The following is a 17608-nucleotide window of genomic DNA, read 5'->3' as shown; positions in this document are numbered from 1 at the left end:
CACAATGCTTGTGATTCCTCTTCTGTCCCAGTGAAATGATTACTTACAACACCAAATGTATTTACACTTATTTAAAGCACAGCCTGTACACATTGGATCGTATGAGCGGTCTGTTCGCTGCCTGCGGATTTCTCCGAATAACTAAATCAATAACCCTACCTTGATGCAACTTCAGTGGGTTTTCAGAAAGTGTTAGAAATGATCAAGCCTTGGGCATGACAGTTAAAAAAAAACAAAAGAAAAGTTTTGCGTTGGACTCTTTGTCTTTGTCTTGACTTATTCTAGTCCTCTGAGAAAGACGAGCACATGCGAACAGATAACAAGATGCCGTATGTCAAGATTACAAGAAAATACAACTGCCAACCAGCATTGGAAAAATAATCACGTCTCTCAGAGTCTCTCATCTGTGGAGTCAGGATGTTGTAGAGAGATCCAGTCCTCAAATATTCCCTTTTACAGGCCGTATGTACACAACACAGTGCGTGTCTTCTCTTCCATAAATATCTCCAGACTTGTTTGTGCCTGTTGTAGCTGTCGTTTACTTGTCACGCACACACACTTTTTATGATCGTCAAGTAGTTTTTATTCCCTCTGCCTGCCATGTTTTCTGTCTCTCCAGTATTGTCTGAGCTGCTGGTTACACTTCTCTCATCTTTCATTTTCCAGAGAGCTTGTATCACTTAACTCCTCAGTCGCCCAATTTACTGTCTCACCCCGACTCCTTCATCCTTCCTCTCTACTCTCTCACCTCTCATCTCAAACCAACGTCAGGCTTTTTTTCCCGCAACAGTCGACGCGTCTCATCTCTCGGGCTCTCAGCAGTGCAGGATCTTGATGAAGGCTTTGCGAAACTCGATGTTGAAAGTGGTGTAGATGACAGGGTTGACGGCGCTGTTGAGGTATCCCAGCCAGGTGACCGCGCTGTACAGTGAGGGTGTGATACAGCAGCTCCTGCAGTGGGCCTTCAGCACGTGTGTCAGGAAGAAAGGCAGCCAGCAGATGATGAACACACCTTGGGAAACCGGGACAGAAAGTGGATTAGAGGACAATGAGCAGGGATATAATTAATGAAATATCCTGCCAACTTGTGTACTTGTAATACGCACAGGACCATGAAACTGCTGAAACAATACAAAGACAGGGAACTTCATCAATCCCAATTACAGCATCACGGCAGCAAAGTCATATAAATCACAAAACAGATGAGGTGGGCGAGATATATGATCAGCTATAAATAATGGAGGCAATTAAAATTTCTGCCATGGATGCCAAAATCCATTCGAAACTTCCCATCTTCTATGGCTTAATTGTTGTCAGCTTTAACCAACATATTCACAAAAAATATCCTTGTTTCTGAAAAGGAAGAGAACACTTTTTTTCCAGCTATTTGTTTGTCCTCTTTCAGTCTAAGATTGGTGTTTTTCCTGCTACAAGAAGACCCTGACAACTGCAGCTGATGCTCTTGTAAAAAGCACAGCTTACACAGTGCCTCCAGTCATACAAAGAGAGTTAAAATGGGGAGGAAAGAAAAACTGTCTGACTGCAGTATTTTTTTAAAAAAACATCAACAGAATAATAAATTGCAGATGTGGGGGACTTGAGTCAAAGCTGAGTCACAAATTTGAGGACCTGAGACTTGCTTGACTAACATTTATAAAAGAGTTGTAGACTTGAAACAGATGACTTGAAAGGACTCACCTATTTTATTAAATATTTGCATTTTTCTAGATATTGAGAAAATTTCATTTTGTTTTTGAAACATGACCTGAGAAGAAACCTGGGAACTGAATAGGACGTGGCAGACCAGCAGAGGCCAACACACAAAGAAGCTATCATGGAAAGGGCTGAATTAGGATGCAAGGATTATGTTACTGATGACTCTAGTTAGCAGAGAACGGCGGTATGCAGCTTAAAAAACTTTTGATTGACACAAAATGTCAAATATCAGAATGATTTATAAGGTGTTAGCAACAATGTTATGTTAATGTTGAAGATTAAACTTTTTTGATCACAGTCTTTAATGTGGAGACCGAGGGAGATCATCAGATTTTCACGTGTGACTTGGTCGGTGACTTGACTTGCTTAATTTTTACCACAGCAACTCAAGACTTGCACATGTGCGACTCAACAACTTCTTTTAAAGAAAAGCTTCACCCACAAAAGAAAATTCAGTCATTATCTTCTCACCCCCATGCTGATGGAAAGTCAGGTCAAGTTTTGTAGTCCACATAACATTTCTGGAGCTTCACGGAAAACAGTGTTGCAGCTTTCTCCTTAACAACTTAAGTAGATTTTCATTTTTGGGTGAACTGCTCCTTTAAATTCAGTTTTAAGCACGCACATTAATGTACACTTGTTTGTACATAAAAGTAGGCAGCTCTGTGCACACACACACACACACACACACACACACACACACACACACACACACACACACACACACACACACTCACAGTGAGACAGGCTGAAAAGTACTTAGTATGTTTTCATGGTTGAAAGCTGAACACCTCATCAATTAGTCTGTACTTCGCTCACCGAGCACAATAGCGAGCATCTGTGTCGCCTTCCGTTCCTTCTGCTGTGACAGCCTCCCTCTCACCCTCTCCTTGGTGATGCCCCATCTCTCCCTGCCTCCGCTGCGCTCCCTCCATCCCTCGCGGCCCCTCATGCCGTCATCGAGGGTGGGAGGGCGAGGCATCAGGGTCGATCGCGTCACGGTCGAGGGGAGAACCGGGGCAGGTCCAACTGAGATGGCCAGGGAGATCCTGGCACGTCCGGAGTGGGAGGCGGTTTGGGGAGCAGGTGGGGGAGGAGCCAGGCTTTGCTCAGTCTGCGGCAGGAACTGACCCGGCTCCACTTCGAGGGGGTGAACCACTGCCTCCTTCACCAGGGTCTGACACACAGAGAGGGAGGAGGGATGAAAGTGAGGGAGGTGAGCGTTAAGCGACAAAAACAAAGGTGTGGATGCAAAGAGAGGGGACTCTGTCAGGCAGCAGGATGTATGAGAAAGACAAGACAGTGACAGTGACAGTGAAGAGAAAGAGAACATCTGTGTCGCTGTATCAGTGCACTGACTCAAGACACTAACCACTTTCTTGCGCTGTGGTCCAGCGGTGGAGGGCCTCAGGATCAGGGTGCACAACTTCACATCCTCCGGTTGTGTACACTTATTCTGAAAGGGGAGGAGGCAACAGAAGATGTATTTTTAAGAAAAGGTTTTTAAAACACATCTCAATCAGGGGAGACTTCATTCTTAATGAATAAATAATATTTGTATTGCCATGTGCATATCTGATGAGAAATATGAGTCTTTGGTGATTAGGCCCCATCGTGACATCGATCATATTTCAAGAGGGGAGGTGAAGCTGTGAGCAGAACAGAAAACACCCTGAAGGAGCCAAGACGCTGGTGGTGGGGATGGGATGAAGATGAATGGCTGATGATCTGAATATGATAGATGGACTCTGGTGAGCTCGACCTGGGCACTGGATATGATGAACTGGAGGTGAATGGGTGGAGAAGGGTCACAATGATTTTGCACTGGAAGCTGAAAGTAGCAGAGAGGAGAATAGATTTAAGGTTTGACTGCAACAACATGATTGGTTCATGTAATCATGGCAAAATCTGGTTGGTTTATCTGAAAGAGTAAAACACCCATAGTCAGCTGATTAAGAAGTGGAAATGAATGAGCATTAAGATAGTCTGCTGAGCTTCATGACATAAACAAATATTTTCACAAGGTTTTGTCTCGGCTTCCACATACGAAAATATAAACATTTTGTTACTGTGTTACTTATGGATGGAGTTACAGTGAAAATTAATCATTTCCCTTTTTGCAGGGGACTCCAGCAGTCTTTGTACCCCACTTCCAGAACCACTGTTGTAGAGTACATGGACCACATTCACTATAGGAGAGGACTGTTGTTGCTAGTAGGTCATCAATAATTTAGTTGGTGACTGACTTTTAGTGGGAAAAAATGTCTCTTACTACCTCCTATTATCATTTTAGCCTTAACATGACTTACTTTTAGGAACATGTGTAAAAATTCTAACACAATTATATAATATTTTTATCTATCAATCTATTATACCAAATGTTCGCTGGAAGAGAAAAATAAAACAGTCGCAATCTGAAACATTTGCTTTCAGGCGATTTCCAAATTCGTGGCTCTACCTTCCTGTGTCGATGACCTTCTCCTGCCTCAGCCCCGCCTTGTGTGTGCAGGCCGTGTCTGCGTGGCGGGGCGGTGCGTCTCCCCCGTCTGCGCAGCACCACGCAGATCTGCGCATACACCAGCAGAGTTACGATGAAGGGGACGTAGAAGGAGGCCACGGATGAGTACACCACGAAGGCCGGATCGGCAAAGCTGCATGTGGTGCCTTCTCGGCTGGCTAATGCAGGGAAGAGAAAAATAAAAAGGCAGGGAATTCATATTAATTTTAATAACTAAAGCGCCTTCACTTACAGTGAACTGTACCCGAGTACTGTACTGTAGTACTGTACCCGAGTACAATTTTGAGGTATTTGTACTTTCTGCTATTCATGTATACTTCCACTCCACTACAATTTGGAGGCAAATATTTTACTTTTTACTCCATTACATTTATTTGATAACTTTAGTTACAAGTTACTTTGCAGACTGCATGCAGCATCAGAGGGAAAGTAGCCCATTTTTAAATTAATTTATTTTATCAGCAATCAGACTTAAGAATAACAAACAAACAAACAAACAAAAAACAACAACGGATCCCATAATCCAGCCAGCTTCACCTATAGTATACATATATGTATAATTTACTTTTACTGTAGTTTTGATACATATATATACATTTACTGCCAGATAATTACATGAGTATACTGATAATATTGACATATTAGATCAATAGAATAAATACAGGACAAATAAAGGACAGTTAAAAAAAATAGAAAATTGTACAAATTTACAAGAAAGCGATCAAAAGTCAACATTTAAATTTAGATCACAAAAAATAACTACATTGGGAGAGAGTGTGTGTGAGGACAAGAGCGAGGGGAAGGATAAATAATGCAGGACTACAGTCTGTAGAGTGAAGGCAAGAGGACGAGCAAGTGAGACGGGAGGAAAGTGTCAGTTAAAGGGAAAGTCTCGCACCAAGTTGAGTCAAATTTGGAAACTTATTTCTTCCCTTGGGCACCTGTTTCATCCATTTTCACTGGAAAACTGGAGAAAGGGTTGAAAAGAGGGAGACTCATGCAAAAATCAGGACTGCTGGCAGCTACGGATGCTTTAAGATTTTTACTCGAGTGCTATCCTGATGTCTAGCTTTCACTTTGACCAAAGTAATATTTTAGCACGACATCTTTACTCCTACTCAGGGAAGATTTTTGGGCACTTTATTTTGGCAGGTTTAAAGTTGCTGATTACAGCAGTTGATAAAATAACCTCATCATTAGGAGCTTTGATGGAGCGTTAGAACATATCACATGCTCTTCATCAGCAGGTGGAGTTTGCTCATTTGTCATAAAATTGTTGATTTGAAAATTTCCATTGTTTTAAGTACTTTTCAGACTTTCTATTTATTTACTTATGGTTAATGGACTTGCATTTATATCGCTCTTTTATTTGTTACCGACCACTTAAAGCACTTACCGACCAATCCACATTCATACACTGGTGACACAGGCTTCCATGCAAAGAGCATCTCATCAGGAGCAACACAGTGCCTTCCTATCCAGAGTGCCTCACGATACTTCTATGCTCAGCCATTAATACACTGATGGAACCGACCTCCCGTTGAGTGGATGACCCACTCTACCTCCTGCGCCGCAGCCACAGACCTTGTGGTGAAATTGTTTGATTAGAGGTCAAGAATGAACTTTGAACCTCAGCTTTTACACCAACATTGACGCTCCGAGGCTAAAGAACGGCGAGTAAATGGAGCTTGTGGTGAGGCTGTTTGCTCAAAAACTAAAATTTTTTTCCTGTGGGTTTCAGTAAGCACAAATATTGCAAGCCCATGCATTTCGATGAGGAACCGAGTGGAAATTTACCTTTCAAACAGTGTGTTGTGGTATATTTTTCTTAGCTTGATCTTACATCATTCAGTATCTTGCTGTGTTTGGGCTGCCGGTTGTCAACTCTCACATTACTTTTCCTTTCCCGCTTATTCTCGAGTGGTTTCCTTTCAGTTCAATGTGAGCACACTCAAAGCTCAAGTCCCTCCTCACCGCAGCCATCTTTCAGGCTGACTGAGGTTAGCAGCTGAACTTCTTCCCTCCTGCTCCTGTTGTGAGTCAATAAACGTATCAAGGATTATGTGTGCCCACTTGTTTGCAGGGCAGACGTCACCTGTCGTTCCTTCGATTGGAACAACATAGGGAAATGTCACTGAATGGTCTGCCTGTTTGTGCTAATGAGTATTTAAATATAAAATCTGATTTGCTGCCCGTTAAGGTGTGTTGACTGAGCAGATGTATGGGATTTGTTTAATATCTCATCAAGGACTGATAATCAAATTCAGGCACAGATGGACCAGGATATTGCACCGGCTGTGTGTGCATGAGAAAATGCATTCTGCTCTATTAGTGAGTTGAGTCGTTCCTTTTTTAAATCACACCTCAGAGAGCCATCTGGGGAATAAGATAGCAAAACTCCAATTTCCAAATGAGCACAGACTAAAAGAAGAGACCTTTTGTTAACCTGCATAGGTGTATAACAGGCCACGGGCCACATTTGTGACCAAGCAGCAAAAACTTGAAGCCAAAAAAGCTTCACTTCCAGCGGCGTGTACTGCAGGTGCAAAATTCTGTCTTGAAATGCGAAGTACTTTTCCTTTCACAAAAGGAACCTTCTCGCTGTCTCTTTTCTCAGAGAGCGAGCTGACAAACACACACATTATTTCTAAAGGTTTAACCCAAAAAATAAAAAAACTCTCAAATGTTTCTGAAAGTTTGATATTGACTGTTTACTACAGTCTTTCTGCTGTTCTCTGCTACGAGCCAAGAATAGTTAAAACTCATCTTTTAATAAAAATTGAACCTTTTATGCCCTCAGTTTTTCCCCGTGGTATCAAGAATGGTATAGCAGTTAGAAATATTTGCATTGTACTATATGGAATATCTCCATTTTCTGATACTCTACACTCCTAATCCACCATAATTCAGAGGCAAATATTGTACTTTTTTATTTATTTTGTTTACTTAACGGACTAAGTAGTGAACCTGCCTTTTGTACATCTACTATCTGAAACCACGAGGGCTATCAGCCCATTGCCTCACAGTACAAAGTGTTGCTTCTAGACAGGATGGGCTTGGGCTAGCTGGTTAGCATGGTAACATGGCACATAGACGTCTTTAAGATAATGTCAACATTGTTGTTTCTTCACACACTGTTTATGGTGTTGGTTCATTTTTTACGCTGTGCTATTGTGTAGAGTGAACAAACACTACGACCGTACAGCCTGGGTTGAGCTAACAACACCTTAACAACACCTAAACTAGTAAGTTTGGAGTTGTAAGTGTGTGAGATGTAAGTGTGTGAGATGTAGCTCGTACCTGTGTTGTTGAGACCAAACAGCAAAGGGCAGGAGATGGCGAAAGAGAGGAACCACACCACAGCAATCATCACCGCCACCCTCCTCCTGGAGCTGTATCTGGTGTTGTAGAGCATCGGCATGGCCACCGCTGTGTATCTGCAACATTACACACACATATACACACAGATGAATAAAGCTCACAGAGAAATACATTAAAATGCATCTCACACACTCACTCGTGGTGCCTGCCTTTGAACACAAACATCAACACAGAGCAAACACATATTAAAGCATTTTCAGACTCTATTATCCCGTCGTCATGTCTGCACATATTTTAAAGTAAACTCGGGCACTTGATACAGAGCGTGGACCAATGAATTCCCAGCTCCCTCTCAAACACAAAGAAGCTGTCACTGCCTGTTTCACAGCCACAAGGACACAAAACACACACCTGCCAGTATGTCCTAACAGATTAGAGTGGTCTGCTGTAAGTGCAGGTGTGAGAGGTCCTCTTCAGCGGGCTGCTGTAATCCCGACGGCAGGCGGTGGGTCACGGACACAAACACAGACTTCCAAAAAGACTCTAGAAATGAAACTCAGCCTTCAAATGATTCAATTCCCTGGAGGACTTTGTTGTTTTGGGTGTGAAAACATGCAGTCGATGTTGGACGGGCAGTACTTCAGAGTTTATAAGAAGTCTTTGTAAAAAGGGAAGCGTTTCAGTCGTGAAGGAGTCCTGTAGGATGCGTGCGGGACAATGAATTATCTTACAGGACATCTTTGGTTTGAAGGAATACATTTCTATTTTGTAGCTGTATGCAGCAGCTTGCAGAGGACAAAAGGACAACACTGTATTTTAACAGAATTTAGTCACAATATTTCAAAATGTGTAATGTGATTGTCTCGCCCTGCGTAAAGAGATTACTAAACTGTCGCCTCTTTCACACAGCCACTGCTACACTGAACTTTTCTTGACATCCCCCAGAGGAGCTGTATGTGCCCAAAAAAGTTGGCGTGGACATTAAACAGACCTGCCAGCTACTTCGTGCCAATCCTGTGTCAAGTCCGATTGAGCTCATGTGTGAACGGATCAGGTCACTGTCCGGGTAATTTTAGCAACGAGTGGGCGTGTTGACGTTGATGAGTGTCGTTGCTTTGCTCTCTTTTCTGCTTGCACGTATGTTGCTTTACACTCATTGGTTGGTCTTGCAGATACGTCCAAATACGTGTAATGAGTATTTGAAATCTGTCACTGTCATCTGTGTTACTTCAACTGGCAATAGACGCCTTTTTTGCTGCAACTTGCCAGTTTTGGTTCAAAAAGATGTTCCTTCTTCCAGATCAGTTAGTAACAAAACATGCCTACTTATTAATTCAACTGGGTGTTTAACTCTACCTTATTTTATAGCACTGAGATCCCTAGATTCTTACGGTTGTTTTTATTGCTTTGGACAGTAGCCAGGCTGCTAGCAGCTGCCAACACTGTCTTTGTGATGGCGGTGCCGACAGTTACACCACAGGGAAACACTATTCCTGCTTTAAATAGTAAAGTTAAATAGTTTAGAGCAAAAATGAAGAAACAGGATTATCCCAGGCAAACAATGGGGATCAGTAAACAGTCAATAGGCACACACAGTTGCAGCCAACTCACGTTCCTGTCTGATGATTGGTCGACTGAACGTGCTGCTGCTCTCCTCCACTCACTGAGCACAGTCAGTCCAAAGAGCCAGAGCCACATGAGAGCATTCACTTAGAAATACTGGAGACTCTCTTCAAGGGAGAGGAATTGAGGTCTGCTAGATTTATGGCGAGGCACTTAAAAAAAAAAACACGAGTCATCAAGGGCTCTTAAAAGTTGCCAAATCTAGCGAGGAACTTCCAGCACTGATCATTAAGACCGTGCTGCTGTTAGCTTGGCTAAAAATCAGCAGTAGTACTTAAACATTAGACACAGGACATTAAAAAAACACCACATGGAAGACTGTAAAGAGCGCTACGACTCATCTGGAGTTGGATGTGGATGTAACCACCCTCAAATTAAGGTTGTCAGCACTTTAACCTTGTAGTCACTGACTCATTTTAGATCAGTGGAGCGTGAAGTTAAAACAGCTTTCCGACTGCATGTATTATCGGCAAAGCTTCGACAAACCAATTAGACTTTATCCTCAGTTATTTCGCCAAATTGCAGAAGTCCAATCTGGTGCAGCCTCGATGTGTCACTTTGTCAGAATAATTAGGACGCAGTTGGAGACGACCTGCCCGCTGGGCGTCTGGTCAACTCCCCCACCATCATCGAACATAGTCTCCTTGATCCATAAAGAACGAACACTAATGACTGCAGAGGACATCATAAAAGACGCAGCGGAAGCCTGTCGTCACCTACTGAAAGACAAACTGATGACGACGGTCTGCGGGCCGTCTGTCCTATTGTCCTACAGCTGGATGATGGATGCCTCTTCTAAAGTTTTTACTGGACCCGTGTGTGTTTTAGTGCCAGCTCTTTTTTTTAAGCCCAACCTGCACCAATCAAGATAACAGTTAGGGGTGAGTACAAAGTAAAGTAGTGACACATCGATTCATTGTCATCTTTGTTATTTTGGTCTCTCCTTCTGGATAAAAAAAAAAATAACACTAAAATTATTTATCTCAAACTTCTCCTCTTGCTGAAAGGGAGTTTCGGAGCGATACATGCGATGAGACTGTTGCTCAAAGTCCAGAGAAAAGAGAAATAAAAAATAAGCAAACTGAAGAATAAAGTTAGAGGAAGAATCCACCTGTCGATGCTGATAGCACAGAGGTTGAGGATGCTGGCGGTGCACATCATGACGTCCAGAGTGAGCAAGATGTCGCAGTGGATGAGACTGAAGCGCCACTCGCCCACAACCTTCAACAGAACAAACATGACATCATGGCTTATACACTTTTAAACTTCTGTTCCTCTCAAGGACTTTAATTCCCACTCTCAGTTTGTTCATTCTGGCCGGTTTAACATGTTGTAACACTGGCGGAGCAGCATTAATGTTAACCAGGCTGGATCACTCAGCTTAGCTTAATAGAGTATACTTAATATTTTATTCCATTTGCATGATTTATTTCGGAAGTGATATGATTCCCCACAAAGAATTTGTTTTATCTTCAATGTCACAATTAAAAAAGATAATTGGTTTACTGTCACATAAAAATAATCAAATTTAGTGATTAGTATTTTACCCTGGAACATTAATTTTTCATAGTCTGTGAGACAACAATAGATTCACTCCAATGCAGGCAGAAAACGGGCAGATAGCATTCTTATTGCAGGATTAAATTAAATATTTGAAGTGTGACAGGCTTATTGGACAGTTGGTCCATTGACACTAAATTAATCCACAACTATTTTGATAATTGTTTTTTAAGCACAAATACCAAACATTTGCTTGTTCCAGCTCCTCAGTTATGAAGATTTGGTGCTTCTCTTTGTCAGATGTGACAGTAAACTGAGCATGTTTTGGTTTTTGCTTGTTATATTACATAGACTTATTGACCTATTATTGACTTATTGAATGTATTACTAGTTTTGGATCGAATATGTCAAAAAGAGTCTAATAACCAAAGACATTGAGTTCTTCATCACATTTGATAAAGAAAAGAAGCATATGTTCACATTGGAGTTTGACAAAACGACAATAAATCAATAATCAGAATAGTCAATATATTTTCTGTTGTTGCATTGTGGGTAGTGTAGGCACCGGGTTTTGAACTTCTATAATGCTGCTGGACAGTTTAAAAACAAAATTATCAACTGAGCAGAGCAGTTGTTTCCATGTATTCTGCTTCCTTTTCAAAACCTGGGGCCTACATTACCCACAATGCAACTTAGCCACTGAGTGACATCACTGGAGGCAATTTATCAGATTGCATGCAGCTTTTTTTGCCATTTCTTTTGACATTTTTACTTCAGAAATGACTGAAAGGATAAAATCATGATCAAAGTGGGTGGCATTTAATTTCCTTTCTAACGATTAATCGAGTAATCATTGCAGCTCTACTTGCGGCTCTATAATGACTGATCTGCAATGAAACTAATCATACCCTGGAGCCATAGTCGGTTCCATAAATAATAATAAAAAAATACTATATTAAATAAATACTTTATTCAAATGCCATATGGAAAAAGACAAACTTTAAAAGAAACAAACACAACGTTTTTATCCCCTTTTCGTTCCCACTGCACCAAGCTGAGTGTGTTTTTTCTTTTTCTGCTTATGAAACAATAGAAACTCAGAGCGCTGACCGTGCAGAAAAACAATATATTAATGCAGACGCACACACCTCCAGGTAGACGCCCCAGGGCATGACCAGCGTGGCCAGCAGCAGATCGGACACGGCCAGCGAGACGATGAGGTAGTTGGTGGTGGTCTGCAGAGCGCGCTCCCGCGACACCGCCACGCACACCAGCACGTTACCGAACACCACGCAGAAGATCAGGAGCACCAGCAGCACCGCGTAGAAGTTGTAGGGCGGAGAGGAGGCTGGCGGAGAGCTGGTGCAGTTGGAGGACGTCAGCGAGGAGGAGGAGGAGGTGGGGAAGGAAATGGGGGAGTATGAAGGGTCGTGGGTGACAAGGACGGAGAAATTGTGCTGAAGGAGGGAGAGAGGGAAGGAGGGAGGGGAGGTGTCGTCTGACTCGTTGAGTAAAGTCATGGTCTTGCTCCAGTTGACATGGTCGGGCTGAAAACTGATGACACAAAGAGAGAAGACGAGAAATAATTACCGTGTGACCCTTTATGGCCCCGCTCCATTCAGAGTTTCATGATAGATCTGACAAAGATCGGCTTGTGACTCTGACAACAGAGTAATAAATAAAGGTTTTTGTGGCATCGGGGCAGGGAATTTGTCTTCGGCCTCACCTTACAGAAACAAATCAACAGGACACACCGGACATGCGCACAAACAATCCCTGACAAAGAGGTCGTTTGAAAGGAAGTAACTAAAATTCATGGAGGGGAAACTCCTGTCACTGTGACTCTTTGTACAGCTCTGACTACAAAAAAAGTTGGGACGAGACATAAATAAAACAGAATGTTTTCATTTGCTCGTTCACAAAGAAAGCTCTTATTTTGTCAAGATTTAATGTTTCCACCTGTTATCTGGCTTCATCATGCTGCCTTTTCTAGATCATTCTGGTGAGAGTGTTAAAGGCGCTCAGACAAATCTTCTTGTAAAACACGTTCTTTGATGACAAATAAATGTCCTTCCACATACAAGTTTATCAAAAATGTTTAAAACACTCGATACACATATGAAATAATGGACGGGTCAACTTTGAGAAAATTGATGCGAAAGACGTTCCTATCGATACCTACTATAATACCACAGAGCAAAAAAAATATCCAAAAGATGTCTATTCGACGCCTTTGCCGACTTTGTTCCAACCTTGGAACATTAACCAACTTGATGCAGGTTGGATGATCAAAACATTGTATTCAACAAAGGTGATAAATAGCTCAGCTGAAGTGCATGCCTCATGCAGGTTACTGAGATTGAGGTTGGGGGTTCCACAGACGTCTGTGACAGAAGTTGATAAGATGTCAAAAATTACATTGTAAAAGCTTTAATTTTGAACCCTGTAAGGATGTCACTTGGACATCACTAGTGAACGTCGAAAAGACGTCTAAATCAGACGTCAAAAGAACTTTAATTCTGGTCGGCAAAAGACGTTTTGATTATGTCTTTGCTCCGTAGGATACAGAGCTTCCTGTACAAGAGCTCGTTGACAGTTAGCTAATGTTACACACACAACCAGCTAACTCTTCACTGCTCATGCGTGTTGAATTATTTCCGTTAATTCTCCCATCAGTCCACAGTCGCTACATTTAGCTGCTCGCTCTCCTCAGACAGTGTGCCCACACTGCACTCTGCCACTCAAAGAGTGCTGTGCTCTGAATAAAAGGTGTGTTCCAACAGCAATCCCAATTTAGGAACCGTCCAGTGTGTGCCAGAGTGCACTCAGAGTCACTGCTTGCAAAAGCACCCCATGAATATATAACGCGAGCTTGAAAAAGCTCAGAAGAAAGTATTTGTGCGGGTGTGTGCGGTTTGAGGAACAACGCAGAGACAAACTAGAAAGGGGGAAAACTTTTTTGGGGTCAAATGAGTGGACGGCATTTTGAAGTCTGATATCCAGTTCTTATTAAGGATGCAGAATATCGTTTTTTTTCCTCTAGCCGATGCGGATAACCGATAATTACCTGATTCTCATGGCTGATACCGAAAAGATAACTGATAATTGCACATTTTGTATTTTAAAAAGAAGAACACCTGTAGTTTATGCATATATTATTGATTGACTGCTGTCTCTAAGCTAAAATGGAGGACAGAACAGATTGATAGTAAAGCAGAAGGCAGGCTTCACAGGGTCGTGCATGAGACATTTTATTTGTTGGGTTGTCAAAATGCTGACGGTCGGAGCATACAGATGGACCATGGAGAAATGAACTATGGTGTTACAGTGGTTCTTTTGGACGTTTTATTACTTTTTTTTTTCACCAGAAAAACGTGTCAATATTAGATTACTTCAGAAGCATCAAATTCAAACTGACCACAGCCTCTGTTCCGCACGAAGAAGCAAACTATTACAGTTTTACAGCAACGTTTGAAGTCTGACAGGAAGGGGGCTCGACTGACACTCATAAGATGGAGGGTTTTTTTAAAAAAAACAGTGACTGAGGACGTCTGGGTCGGAGATAGCAGCATCTGTCACACAACCTGATCGTGTCCTGATTGAACTTTGTGAGGCTGCACGTAAAGCAAAAAAAACAAAAGACACACATTACACGTAAAATATTTTCCGAGTAAGGTAAAGAAGCAGCCTGAGAGCAAGAGCAGGAGACGCAGAAGATAAACGCAGATGATTATCGACATAATTTCCAACAGATCTTCTGCAGTCCAAATTTCTGCTTAAAACCCATCACTTATAAACTGCTGCTGAAGGATTATGTGTTTCTGCAGAGAGGAGACAAGATGAGGATATATGAGAACTTTTCTTCCCCTCTCTTATCTCTCTGTTCAGATACACTCCAACAACCACACTCTATAATAGCATTCACAAACCTGCATCAAATATTTATCAGCGACAGGAAGTTGAAACGGTCTGCCGACCCGCGGTATCTCTCTTGAATGAACTTTCCTGTCAGTCCCAAGGTCGGGAAAGATTTCAGTGACAGTTCGACGGGCGTATCACCGCCCACACCTGCCAACTACTCACCGTCATGTGTCTTTTTCAGTGTCTGATCTGCATTGCTAATCAACACGCAGGTTATCTGAGATAAATAGAGCCTAACAAATCAATAATCTATCCCAACTGTCTCTCACGGCACCCGCGGAGGACATAATGCTCTGTGGCACATGTATCGATTACACACGGTTGGATATTGATTTGACTCAGTGGAGGAAATAATGGGGAATAGTATAGAGAAATGATTATTGTGGTGGAGGTCAGTTCGATCGCTACAGTGGGCTACTGTTCAACTGGAGAAGGCTTGTTTCAAGCCTCCATGAAGGCAAGTGTGTCCTAATGATGACTAATGGCTAATGTTCTCTGTTTAAATACACAGATGCAAAACAAAAATTGAGCTCGACTGATTATGATGCAGAAAACTATGTTTGAGGTTATTAATAATAACTCAATTCCCAGGAAATGTACTGTTTATGATGCCATTTTAGACAATAACGTTTATTGTTAACTATAAGATATCCTGCCTCCTGTGGTGTTTGATGACCACATTTGTGGAATCATTGCAAAAAATGTGCATGTATCTGCCTAAATATTGATATCAGATTTTATTCTACATCCTAATATCAGCATTGGCCTCAAAAATCAAGTACTGGTCGGACTCTAAACGAAATCAACTGGAAAGCTCTCAAAGAAGGCAAATCAATCTCTGCCAACCCTACATAATTTTGTGAATGCCTTTTTTTAATTATAATAAAAGATGATATAAAACTTTACTCTGGATCAGCACAAATCTACACACAATCATTAAGTTGTTTGTTTGAGTCATTTTCCAAGCAGCTTTTGTTTGTCTATAATATTTAACATTTAGCTTTGGTCTGTCGAATAAAACTTGACATTTGGGATGGGAAAGTATTTTTCAGACATTTTATAGTTAATTGATAGTGGAAATCATAGTGAGTTGCAGCCTTAAACTGAATCACAGTTGTGATCAACCTGCAGTGCTGAACTCGTCTCTCCTCCTTCAGGCAGTGAGAATAGCTACACAAACACTGTCGTGGTGCTCATGATGCCAAAGGCTCCGCCACACTCCTTTTTGCTTCAGCATACTTTGTCACTTCTTTGCTCCGAGCTTCAGTTCTGGCGAACAAACCTTTGCGAAAGGCATCGCTGGTGTAACCGACGTTCGTTTCAAACTCATGCACTGTAGATTTTTTTGGATATATATATACACAGTAACAATGAGGCAAAAAAACTAAACTACAACCTTCTTTGCCAAAACTAAAAGCCACATTTATGGAATTGAACTAAACTCAGATATTCTCAACTCAGTTTCCTTCAAATATGACTTCGAAGATGCCAAAGAGAAAGATACACCACAGAAAAGAGCACCAGGCTGGAAAAAAGCTAGAAAAACCAGACTGCAGGGTTGTGCTTTACTAAAGCTGCAAAGTAAATCAGTCGAGCAGAAGAGGAAGTCTTCAAGCAAACAAACGGTGGCTTGTTTTGCCCAGAGCAGTTTTTTTCTGATCTAAGCTAAAACTTTTGCCAAATTTCTTAAAATAAAACCATCGAATTTGAAACTTATAATTTACTAACACTAAACACTAAAATTCTCTCCTGACTGCCCCTGCTGTTAATGTCTCCCTATGAATTCCTCCACAACATCCTTTGTTTGTGCTCGTTCCGTTTCATCCTTCATCACGTATCAATGCATGACAGTCCGGCTCTGAAGCTGCTGTTGTTTGTCAGATCTATTCATATAACACCTGTTTCTACACTCACACAACTGACACAGAAGTCCTGTTTCACTACGATATTCCCATAACCTTCAAAGTTAATGATTTTGATTCAGCATCACACTTGGTACTGTAAGTTCCACCTTCAAATAATAAGACCAACACTTCAACAGCTGCTGCAGTGTGAAACTTACAAGACATTATTAAAAAAAATCTACAAACAGCATCTATTTTATGAATACTTAAATAAATCATTTCTTCTGAAAGCAACATGCAGGCAGAATGGGAAGTGAAAGGTTTAAGGTTTAAATTACAAACAGGTAACCCTGCTCGGCTCTGACAAACACTCTTTTGTCCCGTTACACAACTACAGTAACACCAAGGGACATTGAATGTGAGGGCAAGGCCACGATTAACATCCTTTTATTGGTTTCTTTTCCAAACAAAGTGCAATGATCCCTGCTCTTAGAAGTCAATTCAATTTCACACATGGCCACTGAGGTAAAGCTGCATAACTGAGCAGACACGTCTTAAACTGTGCAAACACAACCGCAGCCGGTCCCCTGGGGTCAGGGCTACAAATGTCATTTGATTTGCAAAGATGAAATTCATAAGGTCATGTTTTATGAGATCACATCAACGTAAGGACACACTTGACCTGAGTATGGTGCTGAGGAAGTAGTTTTACTACACGACATTTTTTGACTCAGTGCACGCCTGACAGCTTCTCTTTTTTATGATCTGATGTGTAATATGTATGCTCATGTAAACTGACATTTCAATGGGTGTAACATTAAAAAACACTCTTATTTTCTTCCTGTGCTGTATAATTTCTTCATGATTGCCTTTCATTCTTTCAATCACCATTGAATGTAACTTATTCGCCCACGAGCATCATTAAGGAAAAGGAAGTTTTCAAGTAATGTGGATGCTCCCAAGCAGAGCCGAGTCTCCTGAACTTTTGTGGAATGTGTGAAAATGTAAATGTTCAAAGAGACAAAGCTTTCTCAGCGAGGTAATGTAGTGGAAAGTCAGAGGATGTCAGCTGTGCTGGAAACTTTTCCAACAATTTCTCTGTTATCAACTAAGTGTTAAGGTGATGAGAGATTGTTTTACATGACTAAACTTAATCCCAACCTGA

The 17608-nt window shown here is 41.5% G+C and overlaps 1 protein-coding gene across 1 annotated transcript; it reads right to left on the bottom strand.

The window, feature by feature from the left end:
* Window positions 1-815: 815 nt before the first annotated feature.
* On the bottom strand, window positions 816-12198 carry drd2l (dopamine receptor D2 like). The gene is made up of 7 exons (XM_073485109.1): window positions 11827-12198; window positions 10290-10399; window positions 7535-7671; window positions 4175-4392; window positions 3089-3172; window positions 2536-2893; window positions 816-1012 (listed from the first exon to the last, which is right to left on the bottom strand). Exons 1-7 carry the CDS (start codon window positions 12196-12198, stop codon window positions 816-818), a joined length of 1476 nt encoding a protein of 491 aa, XP_073341210.1.
* Window positions 12199-17608: the final 5410 nt, after the last annotated feature.

The sequence above is a fragment of the Pagrus major genome, chromosome 17 (genome assembly GCF_040436345.1).
Source record: "Pagrus major chromosome 17, Pma_NU_1.0".
Lineage (NCBI taxonomy): Eukaryota > Metazoa > Chordata > Actinopteri > Spariformes > Sparidae > Pagrus > Pagrus major.
Note: the sequence above shows the minus strand (reverse complement) of the source record. Positions and strands in the feature narration are given on the sequence as shown.

Coding starts and splice junctions, on each gene's coding strand:
- drd2l (XM_073485109.1), bottom strand. CDS start 12,198: ATGACTTTACTCAACGAGTCAGACGACACCTCCCCTCCCTCCTTCCCT. Junction 2,894..3,088: donor GACCACAGCGCAAGAAAGTG/GTTAGTGTCTTG, acceptor TCTGTGTGTCAG/ACCCTGGTGAAGGAGGCAGT. Junction 1,013..2,535: donor GATGCTCGCTATTGTGCTCG/GTGAGCGAAGTA, acceptor CGGTTTCCCAAG/GTGTGTTCATCATCTGCTGG.